General features: G+C 42.0%; 1 protein-coding gene across 1 annotated transcript; it reads right to left on the minus strand.

Annotated features, from left to right (window-relative positions):
- Window positions 1–1,345: 1,345 nt before the first annotated feature.
- Window positions 1,346–10,198, minus strand: LOC117251244 (cell surface A33 antigen-like). Its single transcript, XM_033617355.2, has 7 exons — window positions 9,796–10,198; window positions 8,824–8,990; window positions 8,488–8,704; window positions 7,510–7,674; window positions 6,064–6,180; window positions 5,793–5,919; window positions 1,346–3,645 (listed from the first exon to the last, which is right to left on the minus strand). The coding sequence occupies exons 1-7, from the start codon at window positions 9,848–9,850 to the stop codon at window positions 3,147–3,149; spliced, it is 1,347 nt and encodes a 448-aa protein (XP_033473246.2). The 5' UTR covers window positions 9,851–10,198; the 3' UTR covers window positions 1,346–3,146.
- Between the last annotated feature and the right edge of the window lie 3,053 nt (window positions 10,199–13,251).

The following is a 13,251-nucleotide window of genomic DNA, read 5'->3' on the forward strand; positions in this document are numbered from 1 at the left end:
TTAATAATACATTATTTCAGAGTCACTCATTCATTGCTCTGGTAAGCTGTCTACATCACCGTTAATTAACAGATACCTACACATTAGGCTACAGCAAGACACAAAGAGCAAGACTATTTGCTGAGTGCACGACATGGTTCCTAGTGTTGCTATAGTCTGCTTATATTTTGCCAGTGAAATAAAACCAGTCTGAAAACTGAATCAAATGCTTTAGTGTATATTGCATTAATCTGATGGCAAGTACGACTTAGTCAGTTAGCCTACTTATGTGTAATATACAAATAAAGACACATTCCATTCAAATCAAATGATATATTCATATAGTTAACATACCCATTCTACAAAGACTTTGGGCACAGAACCAAACACCATACTGGAATAAAAGCTGAACAACTGAAATATTGAACATTTCAAAATAATGAGGACAACATTCATAATGAGTAGTAGTAGCTTTTTAAGGCTGACCTATGGGTAAAGTTAAAAATAAAATATCAGTAACTGCTTCTACTATCACTGAAAAGAATAACGCACACTGATGGCTTGTCATATGTTTTAAGGCAGGGGAAGTTTATTTATTTCAGCAACATGGCAGTTCACATGTTCTACATAGACCTAAAAAGTGCAAAAGAAACACACTATAAAATAACATTTAAATACAATTAAAAAGATCCATTAAAGAGCCAAGAGAAATAAAAACAAGTTAAAATAGACGATGACCATGTCAGATACTATAAGAATAAAAGTGTAAGACATGATCAAGTATTTGATTTAATAAAAGGGGCAAACATAAAAGTCTTCAGCCTTAATTAAAAGAGTTGCAGCGGACCTGCAGTTTTCTGTGAGTGTGTTCTGGTTATATGGAGCATAAAAACTGAATGCTCCCTCTCCATGTTTAGTTTTGACTCTGGAGACAGAAAGCTGACCAGACCTGTCTGAGATGACCTGAGAAGTCTGGATTGTTCATAATGTAGCAGAATACCAGAAATATATTTTGGGCAGATTTTTTTTAAGTTATTTTATTTTGAAGTTCAAATGACCACATATCCGGTACTAGTTGAGTAGTTGTGTAACTTTACACAGCAGAGTGGTGAAGGGGGCCTGGGACGCTATTTCCAGAGACAATGAGACAATGGATGGTGGAGGTGATGGAGGGTAAAGTTTAAGATGTGAATGAATCCCCCAAATAACAACTATCTATACAACAACTGGTGCTTCTACAAATAGAAATATATTTCCGTTGTGCTCCACATGTATGCCCAGGACTAATTGTAATCATATGAAACTTCAGTTGTTGGGAGGTGTAATGTTGCCATCTAGTGTTCAGGATTCATACAATTACAAGAAGCAGTTTTGTTCACTTTATTTCAGCATTATTTTTTACAGCACATTTCATTAATAGAATGCATTACAATATTTCACAACATAAACCCCAGTGTAAAGCTTTTACAATTGCTAAGATAATAAAAAAACATTTGTTTTTGCATATTCCATTGCATTTCATTTCAACAGAAATCTCTCTTTAAAACAATTCGACATAATTAAAAACATATTTGAGGGTCGTACAGCAAAAGGAGGTCATATATCCTACTGAGGGATACTCAACTTCCTTTGCAGGAGGCTAGGGGCCAGTTAATATACAAACAGTAATAATATTTATGTGATAAAATTAATAAATGATGTAAATCCAGTCACAGCAACTAGATCAGACCTCTGATGTGGGGTTTGGAGGATCCTCTCCTGGCACTTTTTTAGAAACACACTCTATATTGATGCATGTTTATGCACTCTGGAATCTTATCTACATTCAAAGTGCCAACAATTCTTGTTGTGCATCAATTTATTTTTATTGTGAAAATGGTCAGCTGGCCCCCAGCACGCTATCGTGTGCCACATTAGGCCTGCAGGACCTAAGCCTAGTATCACTGGCCTACTGCATTAAAATTGTTATATTCATTTAAGATTTTAAAAAAAGAGAGGAAGAGGAAGTTTTAGTTCTACTTTCTATAAAATCATGGTGCAGAAAACATGATAGCACCAACCAGAGAGGACATTAAAACTGGTTTAACATATGTTCCTGTACAAAGATAGACAGTATACAAACAAAAATGACTCTATCAAGCATAAACAAAGACACAAATCTAAAGCCCTGTTCTGTAGTGCGGAGGTAGCTTCCTAAAACAACAAACTACCAACAGTTTCACCCGACAGCTAGAGTCATCTAAAATCAAGACAAACAGAGACAGACATAGTAAGGCCTGGCATTCTTATGTAATAATGCCAACATATCAAATCTAATGATAAAATGCCACCTAATTTTTGGATTAGTTTGTAACTGTTGACCTCACCAACTTACTCCCTAGCCCTGTTCCCACCGAGCAGTACGGTACGATTGAGTTCGGTGAGCTTTTTCAAGTTTCCACTGTGAGAAGTTGTGGATGGTACCAATGGAACCATTTTGTGCGTCCCCATTTTTGGTCCCCCCCCTCTGTTGGGGTACCTAGCACACAGATCTGGTCCTAAAAGGTAGCGCATACTTCCATCTGCGTCACCGGTAATGAGGAAATACAGAGCTGGATGGAGCAGTAAGCGACAGCAGTGAGCGACAACAACCCCACCCACACTGTTTGCGGTGGAAATGCTAGGGTCTAGTTACCAAGTCTGAAGGATTACTTTTGGTTCCAAAGGTACCATACCAAAAGCGTTTGGTGAAAACAGGGCTCCTGTTTAAAACACACAAGGGGGTAGGTTTCATTTCAACATTTGGGGGGTGGTATATATGAAGTGCCCCCCACTTCATTAAAGGGTAGGACATTTTGGTATCAACGACTTAATTTCCTGGATTCTGGTGGTATTTTTCTGCACCGATTTGTGCTTCTTCTGCATTAATTTATGGTGGAAATTTCTTTATTTCTTTATAAGTCCTAAGTCCTATCTCAAACATAAAATGACACATGTTGCTTCCTCTTGGATCTGGTACAGCTGTGGTGTTCGAGCCAATTATTTCACAACAACATCCATGGTGGCAAAAATGTTGTTTGAGCCAATCAGGTCACACCTTGAGTGTGACGTAACTGGCTCTCATTGGGGTAAAGTCAGTGGAGTTGAAACAGGAGACTGAAGACAGTGGCTGATTCAGGTTGGAGAATTTAGACATCGTAGTCTTTCCTCGGTGGCTTATTGGCTGGCACGGGTGGTCTGTCAGGATCGCGATCATCATAGGGCTCCTCATAGCGATCGTCATCATTACGGCGGTCCCTGCGGTCATCATTATAGCGGCGGTCATCCTCATAGCGCCCCTCATCGTCATAGCGCTCATTGCGATCACTGTACCTGTCACGTCGCTCAGTGTAGTCGCTGCGGCGGTCGTTGTAGTCGCTGCGCCGATCATCGTAGTCACTGCGCCGATCAGCGTAGTCGCTGCGCCGATCATCGTAGTCGCTGCGCCGATCGTCATAATCCCTGCCTCGGTTGTCGACATCCCTACGGTTCTCGTAGTTGCGCTCGCGCCGTTCCTCGTAGCGGTCACTGCGATCGCCAGGACTCCTCGCACGGTCATCATAACCATGATTGTCCTCTTGCCCATCAGCGCGGCGACTCTCACCATTTCTGGGCGGCTCTTTGTCGCTGTACTCTTCCCCTCGAACTCTGGAAAGAGAACACAACAGTCAGATGTTGGGGTGTGAAGGGGTTTCAGTGTATTGTATTTCTTTGTCTGTCTGTGGACTGATCTATAAATGAAACAGTGTCACAACCGTGCATGATCATCATGAGGTTGGTTGTTACACTGAAAGCCGAGTTTAAAAATGGGTGTGGTCCTAACAAGGGGCCTGGAAGAGGGGGGTAGGAAGTAGAGAAGGGGCCCACACTGGTTTTAAGTCGTGGATCAGGGTTGCGGCTGGTGTGATCCCATTGCAAGATAGTCTGTAGTAACACTCTGCACTCCATTAATGCACTTAATCCTGTCAACATATATGACTCAGTGACATCAGTGGGATATTGTCTTTGTTCACATCACATCTCTCAGGCTGCTTGTGTGAACAGTGTAAGGATTTGTGTTTTTCTGAAATCCCAAAATCTGTCTTTGGCTCGGCTCAGTACAAAAACACATAATATACAGGCTGTATCAAACAATGAGAGACAGACATAGGATGAAAGTAATTTGATCAAATGGAACAAATAAGACCTCGACAAACAGAACAAGTGCAAATATCTGAGGTGTGTTAATGTGGTATGTTGAATTGCGGCTCCTGCGTTTGTTCATGATGTCAGCTGGAATGAATGATATTTGGAAGTGTCTGTTTTGGTGATTCATTTACAAACATTAAGAGGAAGTCAGAGTTTAAAACATCAGGTTGGGGGGGATCGTACAGATATTCTTACACGGAAATATCTAGTAATACAATTTCAAACACAAGTCTCCACCCTACCCACATCACCTGCACTCCTGACTAGACCACTCCCCCGGGATTATAAAACTCCACCCTCCAGGCCTGTGACTCTTTTTAGTCCCTCCCAACATCCCAGGTGAAACAAAGAGAGGACTTTTCACTTTGATAATGTTTTACTGTGTTAATCCTGTGTGTATTATTTAAAGTTAACACATCGTTTTGTGTAATTGTTCTAAGATTCCTGAGTTTAAACTGATGTTTAATGAAGAGAAAGAGTAAATAAAATCTAATTTTCTGATATTATTTTCATTATTATTATTGTTTAACATAATGCAGAGGAGTGACACTTTCTTTTAATATTCCTTGTTATAGAAAAAAATCATCCGACAACCACCATTGAACTGTTCGACTACCCTACCTGCAATAAAATGTTGAAACGGCTCCCTGGATCCTGCATGTTCAGATGCTCTGTGAGCAAGCGGCAGCATAACTGTACATTTTTTCAATTACATTTCTTGACCTTTTCATTATTTACTGGAAACTCTTTTCCTTTGTAAATGAAGTATTTTGGCTTTTAATATTTTGTGAAGACTGAAAACAGAAGACTGTTGATTCCTCAGCCTGTAAATCTGCTCATTTAGCCTCATGAATGGACTGTATCTGTCCCTCCAAGATTTCGTGAGCTGTTTTTGTGATTGTTTCGGTCTGAAATTATTTCACAGGAGCTTTTCTAAAAAACTGCCATGCATGCATTTTGCAGTGAAATTACGGGGGCATGTGATAATTGCAAAAACAGTTGTGATGCTGTCTCAGATTCAGAGCTTATCTTCATGAGCGTTCAGTGTTTCCCACAGAATTAGAATCTATAGGTGACGGTGGGGGGTTATTTGGGAGGGGGACAGCTGTTCAATGCAGCGCTGAGGGTCCATCACTCTGAGCTGCTCTCCTCCTGCCCTCTCTGCCCAGTTAGCATGAGCTGACACAGCAGCAGCAGATAACATCTGAAGCCTGTAAATGGTCTCAACAATCTCACACAGACACAGAAACAACTCAGCTCTGTCAATTAACCCCTTAATAAATGTTGGGTAACGTTAGCCATGTGATGCTAACAGTTAGCCACGTCAGTGTGTGTGATTCTGTCCTGGGTGCAGCAGTAGTCTCATGATGAACAGAGAGAGAGGAACAGGGAAGAGATGAGCGTGGCTCGATAATGAAATAAGACTCTGCCAATTCTAATTAGTCAAATTTGCTGTAAAGTTGTGGTGACTGGACAAAATTGCAAGGTCGTGCAGAATTTGCGTGAACTGTTGCCATCGCAACATCCTGGAGGGACTGGGCTGCTCACATCACAGCATCTTGGTTATCAGTCAGCGTGAGTGTGTCTTTAAGGGAGGAAAACTTTACCCCATGGCGTATTCCTCCTCCTTCTTCTTCTTACGGCAGCAGCAGCAATAGATGATGATAATGAGTGCGATCAAAGCGGCAACAACTCCACCAATGATCCCTGCAGTGGAGCCAATGTTCATGGAAGCTGCAGGATTGAAGGAAGACGAGTTGAGAGAAGAGAAAGACGAAAACAAAGGTATTATAATGCACTGCTAAAGATGTATTCAGTGGGAACACCAAGTTGCCAGACTGTTAATGAAAAGCTGCTATAAAAAAAGGTGTCTCTCACGTGGCATGACCGCAAGGGTGACGTTACAGGTAGTAGAGCGGATCTTGTTAGCTGAGGTGCAGATGTAGAATCCTGATGCCTCTTTGGAGATATTGAATAGAGACAGGATGCCGTCCTCTGAAAGAAAGAGAGGCAGTCACATACAGGCATCACTGTAATCATGATTTTATTGTTTTAATATTTATAGACTTTGTTCAGCGCTGCTGCATTTTAATAAAATCCAATCAGTAATCAATGCTTTTTATTGTAGTAATTGAAAATGTTATTGTACTGTATTCTGATTTTAGCTGATCAGACATTTAGCTACAACAAGTAGCAAGAAACTGCAATACAGAAATACCATATATGGATTATGTTGTTTGAGGTCATTTTACAACAGTGTTGCCACAAAAGTACACTGAGAAGACTGTAAAATGATTTTCCGCCATTTTGAATTTTTTGAAAAACACTTCAAATCGATCTCTTCCTAGGAAGTTTGACTGATCTGCATGAAACATGGTGAACATAATCTAGGGACCAATATCTAAAGTTCCCTCTTGGCAAAAGTTGGAAAACTTACTAAAACTGAGCTTCTATAAGGCAATGAATATTGCGGAGGGCGTGGCTCATCACATAAAGGTGTATAACATCTCAAGGGTTTCACCGATCACCACGCAACTTTGTAGGCATATGACCACACATAATCTGAGGGGAGCCCTCCATTATTGACCCCATCAAACAAAATGGGGGCGCTAGAGAGCTAATTTCTTATCTAGGCCTAATTTTCACTAAACACGATTTTTTGCTAAACTTGGTAGATATGTAGAACAGGACGCCTCAAGGTGACTGGAGAAATTTAACTCTAATTGGCAACTGGGTGGCGCTATAACAACAGAAAAATGCTTAAAAATGGCAACAATTCGACCAATCGCTGTGGCTCCCCCTGTGGCCGAATGTTTTGTTGTTTTTTCTAATTTTTGGTATGACTAAGTCATGGTATGGTATGCTGTACATAATCATGGAAACTGTCAGTGTGTCATTCTGTAAGTCAGTCATTCTACCAGTGCGCCCCACTTTTAAGTCAATACAACATATAAACACTTTAACTATCTGCCTTTCAACGTGCTACCTCAACTACTAATGTACAGTTTTAACTATCCCAGTATTGGCAATGGTACTATTGTACTTTCAATAAAGCAATCGTACTATCAAATTCACAAAAACTGAATACATTGCTCTTCTTAATGGGTTCAGTTGACTATTTCATCTGCAATTTCCTATGACCTGTATCCCAAACACACACCATGTGAAACTGTACGTGGGCAACTGTGCACTCAATGGGTATGGACTAGTTTATATTACTTGTATAAATCTAGATTTGTGGATCTTCTGCAGAGGTAGGTAGACCTTTGTGTGCTGACAGATGACTTGTATGTTCTTGTCAGACACCATGTCACTGATACTTACTGTCTGTGGATCTTGGGAGTGGAACACGAGGTACATTCCTGACATCTCGACTATCCCACTTGTAAGTGGGTGGCGGCGAGCCTTCCTCAGACTTACAGGTCAGGTTGATGTTTTGGCCGTACTCTGCCTTCCCCTCGATCTTACAGATGGGCGTAGATGGAGCCACTAGGGGGAAAAAAGTGTGATTTGTCCTTCAACATCCTTTATTCCATGGAAAACACACGCTTACGTTGCCAAAGCAAGTGTAAAATAAACCCCAAAACTGTGTGTACAGTGTGTAAAGACCTACCAGAATTTGGTTTATATACACATCACTGCTGACTGGGGTACGCATCTGACACACCCACTGAACGAGAGATGACATACTTTAAAGTCCGTTGCCCGCTGTTTCCCACCATTTTGAGGAAGTATGTCGTTCAGTCTGGAAGCCGTAGCAAAATGATGCACACCGTTTTGAGATTGAATGTGCCCCAGGCTTTGAAGTACATTTTCTCTTGTTTGGTAGGTGTGTCAGAGGTGTTACTTAGTCATTAGCAACATGTATATAAACCAAATCGTGGTAGATCTTTACTTACTGTGCATATAATTTTGTCTTTATTTCACACTTACTTTGGCAATTTAATTGTATGTTTCCCATGCAAATAAAGCCCTCCGTAACACAACAGGAAGGTAAACCCACCACCTTTTCTGTTTAAACCAATGTTCTAAAAAACAGGAAGCAAAGTGGTTATCACAGTATGTTTCTTTTTGATAATCTACTTTTACTTTAGTTTTTTTGCCCTTCATTGCTATAAGCATGACGTGTCACAGTAGCTTTCATTACAGAACATTTAAATGCTTAACATGATATTCACTAAGCTTTCCAATACTTAGAGTACAATACCTGATATTACCTGAAACAACGTGCAATACACAACTCTTTTCACATTCACTTTTTAACACACAGAATATTTCTTTAAAAACAAAACAAAACCTTACCTAGAACCACCACACGAGCAGTGTCAGCCGGCTTGCCCTCATCGTCACCGGGAATCTGGACACGACACTCAAACACCTTGTTCTCTGCTAGTGTGATGGAGGACAGCTTCAGGTCGGCCTTTCCCTTGGGAACATCTACGTCCAGGGCCACCCGGCCTTCGTACAGCGATTTGATGTCAAGGGTTTTGGAACCAGAATAGTAAGTGAGGATCAAGGTCTGTTAGACAATGAGAGCAATGGAGGAACATTAAAGTCAGAGGAAAACAAAGTTCTATTGATTGACAGATAAAAGAATCATACACATGTGTACATAGAAACACACTGTAGGAGTCTGACCTCTTCAGCGTTGGCTTGTGCACCCTCAGCAGACCATGAGATGACGATCATTGGGGGGTTAGTAGCCTTGGGTTTAAAGCTGCAGGGCAGTGTGATGTTGTCACCTCTGGCATACTCATACACTTCCTTAGGTATGTTCACATCGAGGGCACCAACGCCTGACAACACTGCAATACATTTTAAAAGAGAATATTGATTATTACCATGTGGCTGGTGCCTGTCAATTATAACATCCGGTGGGGAAGTTATCATGTCAATCTGACTGCATTACAGGCTTTGATGCAGATGATACAGCAGCGGAAACTGAGCTGTGCACAGATAATTTACTACATGTTTAAAACTGAAACTCTTAGTCAATGGACAAAAAAGAAATCGACTATGCGTGCTTTTAAAAGCAAAAAAAACTACAGAAATTCACAGGGAAGTGAATATTGTTGCTTTTTCTTACCCTTCTAAGGCAAACTAAATACATTTAGATTTCTTTGGATTTTGTGCTGTGTTAAAAATACGTTTTATATCGTTTCAAGGCGTCACCATGAGCTATGGGAACTTGTAGTGGACATTTTAGAGACCAAATTCTTTAATCAAGACTATGGTTTCACACTGAAAATAATCGTGTAAATCTTTGGTTGATTAACACCCTTGATGTTGAAGCAAGTCCCATATGCCTTTTGGAAACCACTGTCGCGTGAGAGAGAACACCTAGAATACAGGTCGAACCAAAAACATTAAAATTGGATGATGTTGATCTCAAGAGCTTCCATGATTTCTACAAATGTGTTTGCCTAAATTAACTTTTGGAAAAAAAACAACAAACTAGATTTATTTTACAATAAACCTGTGAGAAGGCCATTTGTATAAGCAGGTTGCTTGGGCCTGTTCCATTTCAGAATACCTGGAGGTGCGTAAACAGGTGTGGCAGCTCAGTAAGGCGCAAAGGACAGAAATTCTATCTCTTGCAGAAATACTCACCCAGACAGAGCAGAGTCAGGGTAGAAATCCTCCTCTCCATTGCCGACACTTGCATTTTCTCCGTCTAACTCACTGATTCTTCTGTGTGTAGCCGTTTCCCCTCAAGATAAAACACTGAAGCGGAGCCGCCCGGTGCGTATTTGCATGGAAACCCGACAGCAACCTGAGAGAGATGCGCCCGATGGGTGCGCCCGCACCGCTTCCGGATGATTGACAGCGCTCTAAACCTATCACTGCAGCTCCTGCTGTTCAGGTAGCATTCTTGATCCGCCCACATGGCGTGTGTCGGCTTGTCCTCTATTCCACTCCATTTCTCAGGGATCCTCATTCCCTAAATGAAACAAGATTTCTCACGGTTGTTTGATCAGTAAGAGTTTCCAAATCTAGCCAAATTGTCACAATCGGAAATTTTCTGCAGCTCTAGCTATAGTTCATAGTATCTACAACACATAATACTACTAACTACTGACAGAAATCTAAATAATATCATTTTTCTGTAGGTTATTTATTATCCTCTAACAGTCACCTTCATGTTGCAAGAGAGAGAAGGGCAAGGGGCGTTTAGGTTTTGACAAAACCAATATGCTTGCAGTGTGTGGGTGGTGCAGCCAAAAACAGATGTGTGCTGTTGGAACAAGAGAAGCGGTTGCCCTGTCAGACTGGTTTGACAAGGACTTATCACCTGGAGGCACAAACACACAAACAGCGAAACAGAAAAAGAGAACCAATGACAGGGCATAAAGTTTCAGGAACTAACTTTGGGTTTATATCATCCTCCAATGACAAGAGTTTAAGATATTTGATTTTGGATGACTACAAACACACCATCATAACTTTAAACCTCATGGTTTGGCTCAGCTTTGAGTTGAACTGTGTTTCTGTATTGTACTACGGCACCACTCAGTGGATGTGACTGAAACCAACAACATCCCACATTAGTGATACACCAGTTACAGCTAAATCTGGCCTGCTGTAGGGTGCCTGGTGGTGGGACCATCCTCACATTCACAATAAAAAAGTCACTTCAAATAAAAGTATGGTGCTAGAGTGCATTGAAAAACCATCCATTTTTATCCACTTATCCGGGGCCGGGTCGCACAGGCAGCAGGCCAAGCAAAGCACCCCAGACGCTTTCCAGCTCCTCCTGGGGGACTCCAAGGTGTTCCAAGATATATGTAATCCCTCCAGTGTGTTCTGGGTCTGTCCCGGCGCCTCCTACAAGTGGGACGTGCCCAGAACACCCCCAGCTGGAGGCACCCAGGAGGCATCCTGATCAGATACCCGAAACACCTCAACTGACCCCTTTCGACGCAAAGGAGCAGCGGCTCTACTCTGAGCTCCCTCCGAATGTCCGAGATCCTTACCCTATCTCTAAGGCTGAGCCCAGACACCCCACAGAGGAAACTCATTTCAGCCGCTTGTATCGGCGATCTCATTCTCTATTCCCCACAAATACAACATGCTAATGTTATTAGCACAAGAGTATGACATTTTACATTGTATAAATTAGCCTAGCAGCTAGCGATCTTTCCTCTTTTCATATGAAGCCGGGGACAACAGCAATATTTAGGTAACAACAAGGTTTAAGGTAACAAAAATAGCACCTCTGAACTCACTAGTATCTCCTTTGTATAATCATACAAAAAACACATTGGGTTACTTACACCAGGACTGCCTTATAACTCCACCATTAGAAGATGCAGGAATTTAACACTGCACCAACCACGCCCCAATTGTTGTTCGTTGGTCTGAGTAATTTCTGTCTTACGGGAAATATTCCTAAAGCTGTGTTGCATGAAAAGTTGATTTCTCACCTAAAATGGCAGCTGTAACCCCTGGCAACCCATTTAAGAGGAGGATGACCTCATCTGTGCATTATCAGAGCATGTGAAACATTTAAAAAGAATTCTATCATATAGACAACTTTTGTACATTTGTTTCTCATATGTAAACACACAAAACACTAAAACTGGCATGTTTGCAATAGGCCTTTTTTGCGTGAGACATTTTGTATTAGGAAAAACACTGGTGTAAATAATAAAATTAATGGCAGCTGAATTCCATTTAGCCGCTTCAGTTTCAAGATTCTGATATTGTTGGCTCAGTGTCACACTGTCAGCACTTTTTGGGACAACATAAAGTTATTTCTGTATTAACTGTGTGGTTTGAGAGAGGTGGTGTTGCTGATTTGCTGCACAGCAAGGATGTGGTTAAAGTTAATGGTTTCACTTTCTCAGACACTTTGTGTAAAAACAACCGCAATCAGCTTAGACCATGTGGGGTGTAATAAACATCAAGAATGCTCTGCTACGAGCAGAATCTAGAGCTACGTTTGATAAGGCGTTACATGTTCCTCCTCTGGATGTTATTCCTCGGTGGCAGGATGGTAGGAGCATTCACAGGTACCAGCTGCAGGGTTGTCAGCTGGGGGCCATCCCTCCTTAATGTTTTGCCCCTTTAAACCCAGAACATCTCAGGATGGTGGAGCAGCGGTTAAGGGCGTCTCCCTACCGCTCCCTGCAGCTGGACCCGGGACTATGTAAGGCAGGGACATCCTTTTCCCTGAGCCAGGTCTGAACCTGACTACATACCTCTTGCACCCCAGCTGCGTGGGGCAGTGGAGACTAGGATAAACCTACGTCTGGAGAGGGGTTCCAGCTCCGGGCTTTGGTCAACCATACCAAGCTTGTCTTGGCTGCCATGGCTATTTCGCTGGTGGCTTTCTTTAGTTGTCTGGGTTCCAAACAGATCTTTTGTAAGAAATAGTGTGCTGATGTTGATGGGAAACCATGGTAGCTGACTTCAATAGGAAATAAGGATGTATGCCACCCTTTGACAAGGGCCTCATCAATCAAGTCCTGGTACTTTGCTTTCTTTAACTGAGAGATGGCTAGCCTATCCTCCCAAGGGACTGTAAGTTCGGCAACCAAGATGGTTTTCATGCTCCTTGATATTAAGGTCATGTCTAGTTGGAGTGATGTTACTGCTACCTCTTCAGGAAAGACGAGTCTTCTCTACAGGTCCACCTGCATCTCCCAGTCAGAGGCTCAATTCAAAACTGAAACCAGGCTCTTGGCAGCTGTTCTTGCCCTAGAAGTCTTGACCCCTTCCCTTTGGAAACTGACCGCTTTGGGTGGTGAAGCCTGGTGTTTGTTGGCCTTAACCCTCTGCAGCTCTGTCCATTTGGCAACTTCCACAAGGATCTTGTTGTGCCTCCATCTGTATCTGCCTTCTCCCAGTGCCTTGGGACATCCAGTCAAGATGTGGTTCAGGGTGCAAACAGCCGCTCCATATTGTTTGCAGGATGGGTCTTCTTCTTTACCCCAGATCTTTAGGTTGCTTGGAGTTGGCAAGAGGTCAGCCACGACCTGCAGGAGGAAGGACAACTTGCCCTGGTCGGGCAGAAAAAAGTCATACAGTAGGCATTAGAATGAAAACTAATGTTCCTGTTTTCAG

This window comes from Epinephelus lanceolatus, chromosome 2 (assembly GCF_041903045.1).
Source record: "Epinephelus lanceolatus isolate andai-2023 chromosome 2, ASM4190304v1, whole genome shotgun sequence".
Taxonomy (NCBI): domain Eukaryota; kingdom Metazoa; phylum Chordata; class Actinopteri; order Perciformes; family Serranidae; genus Epinephelus; species Epinephelus lanceolatus.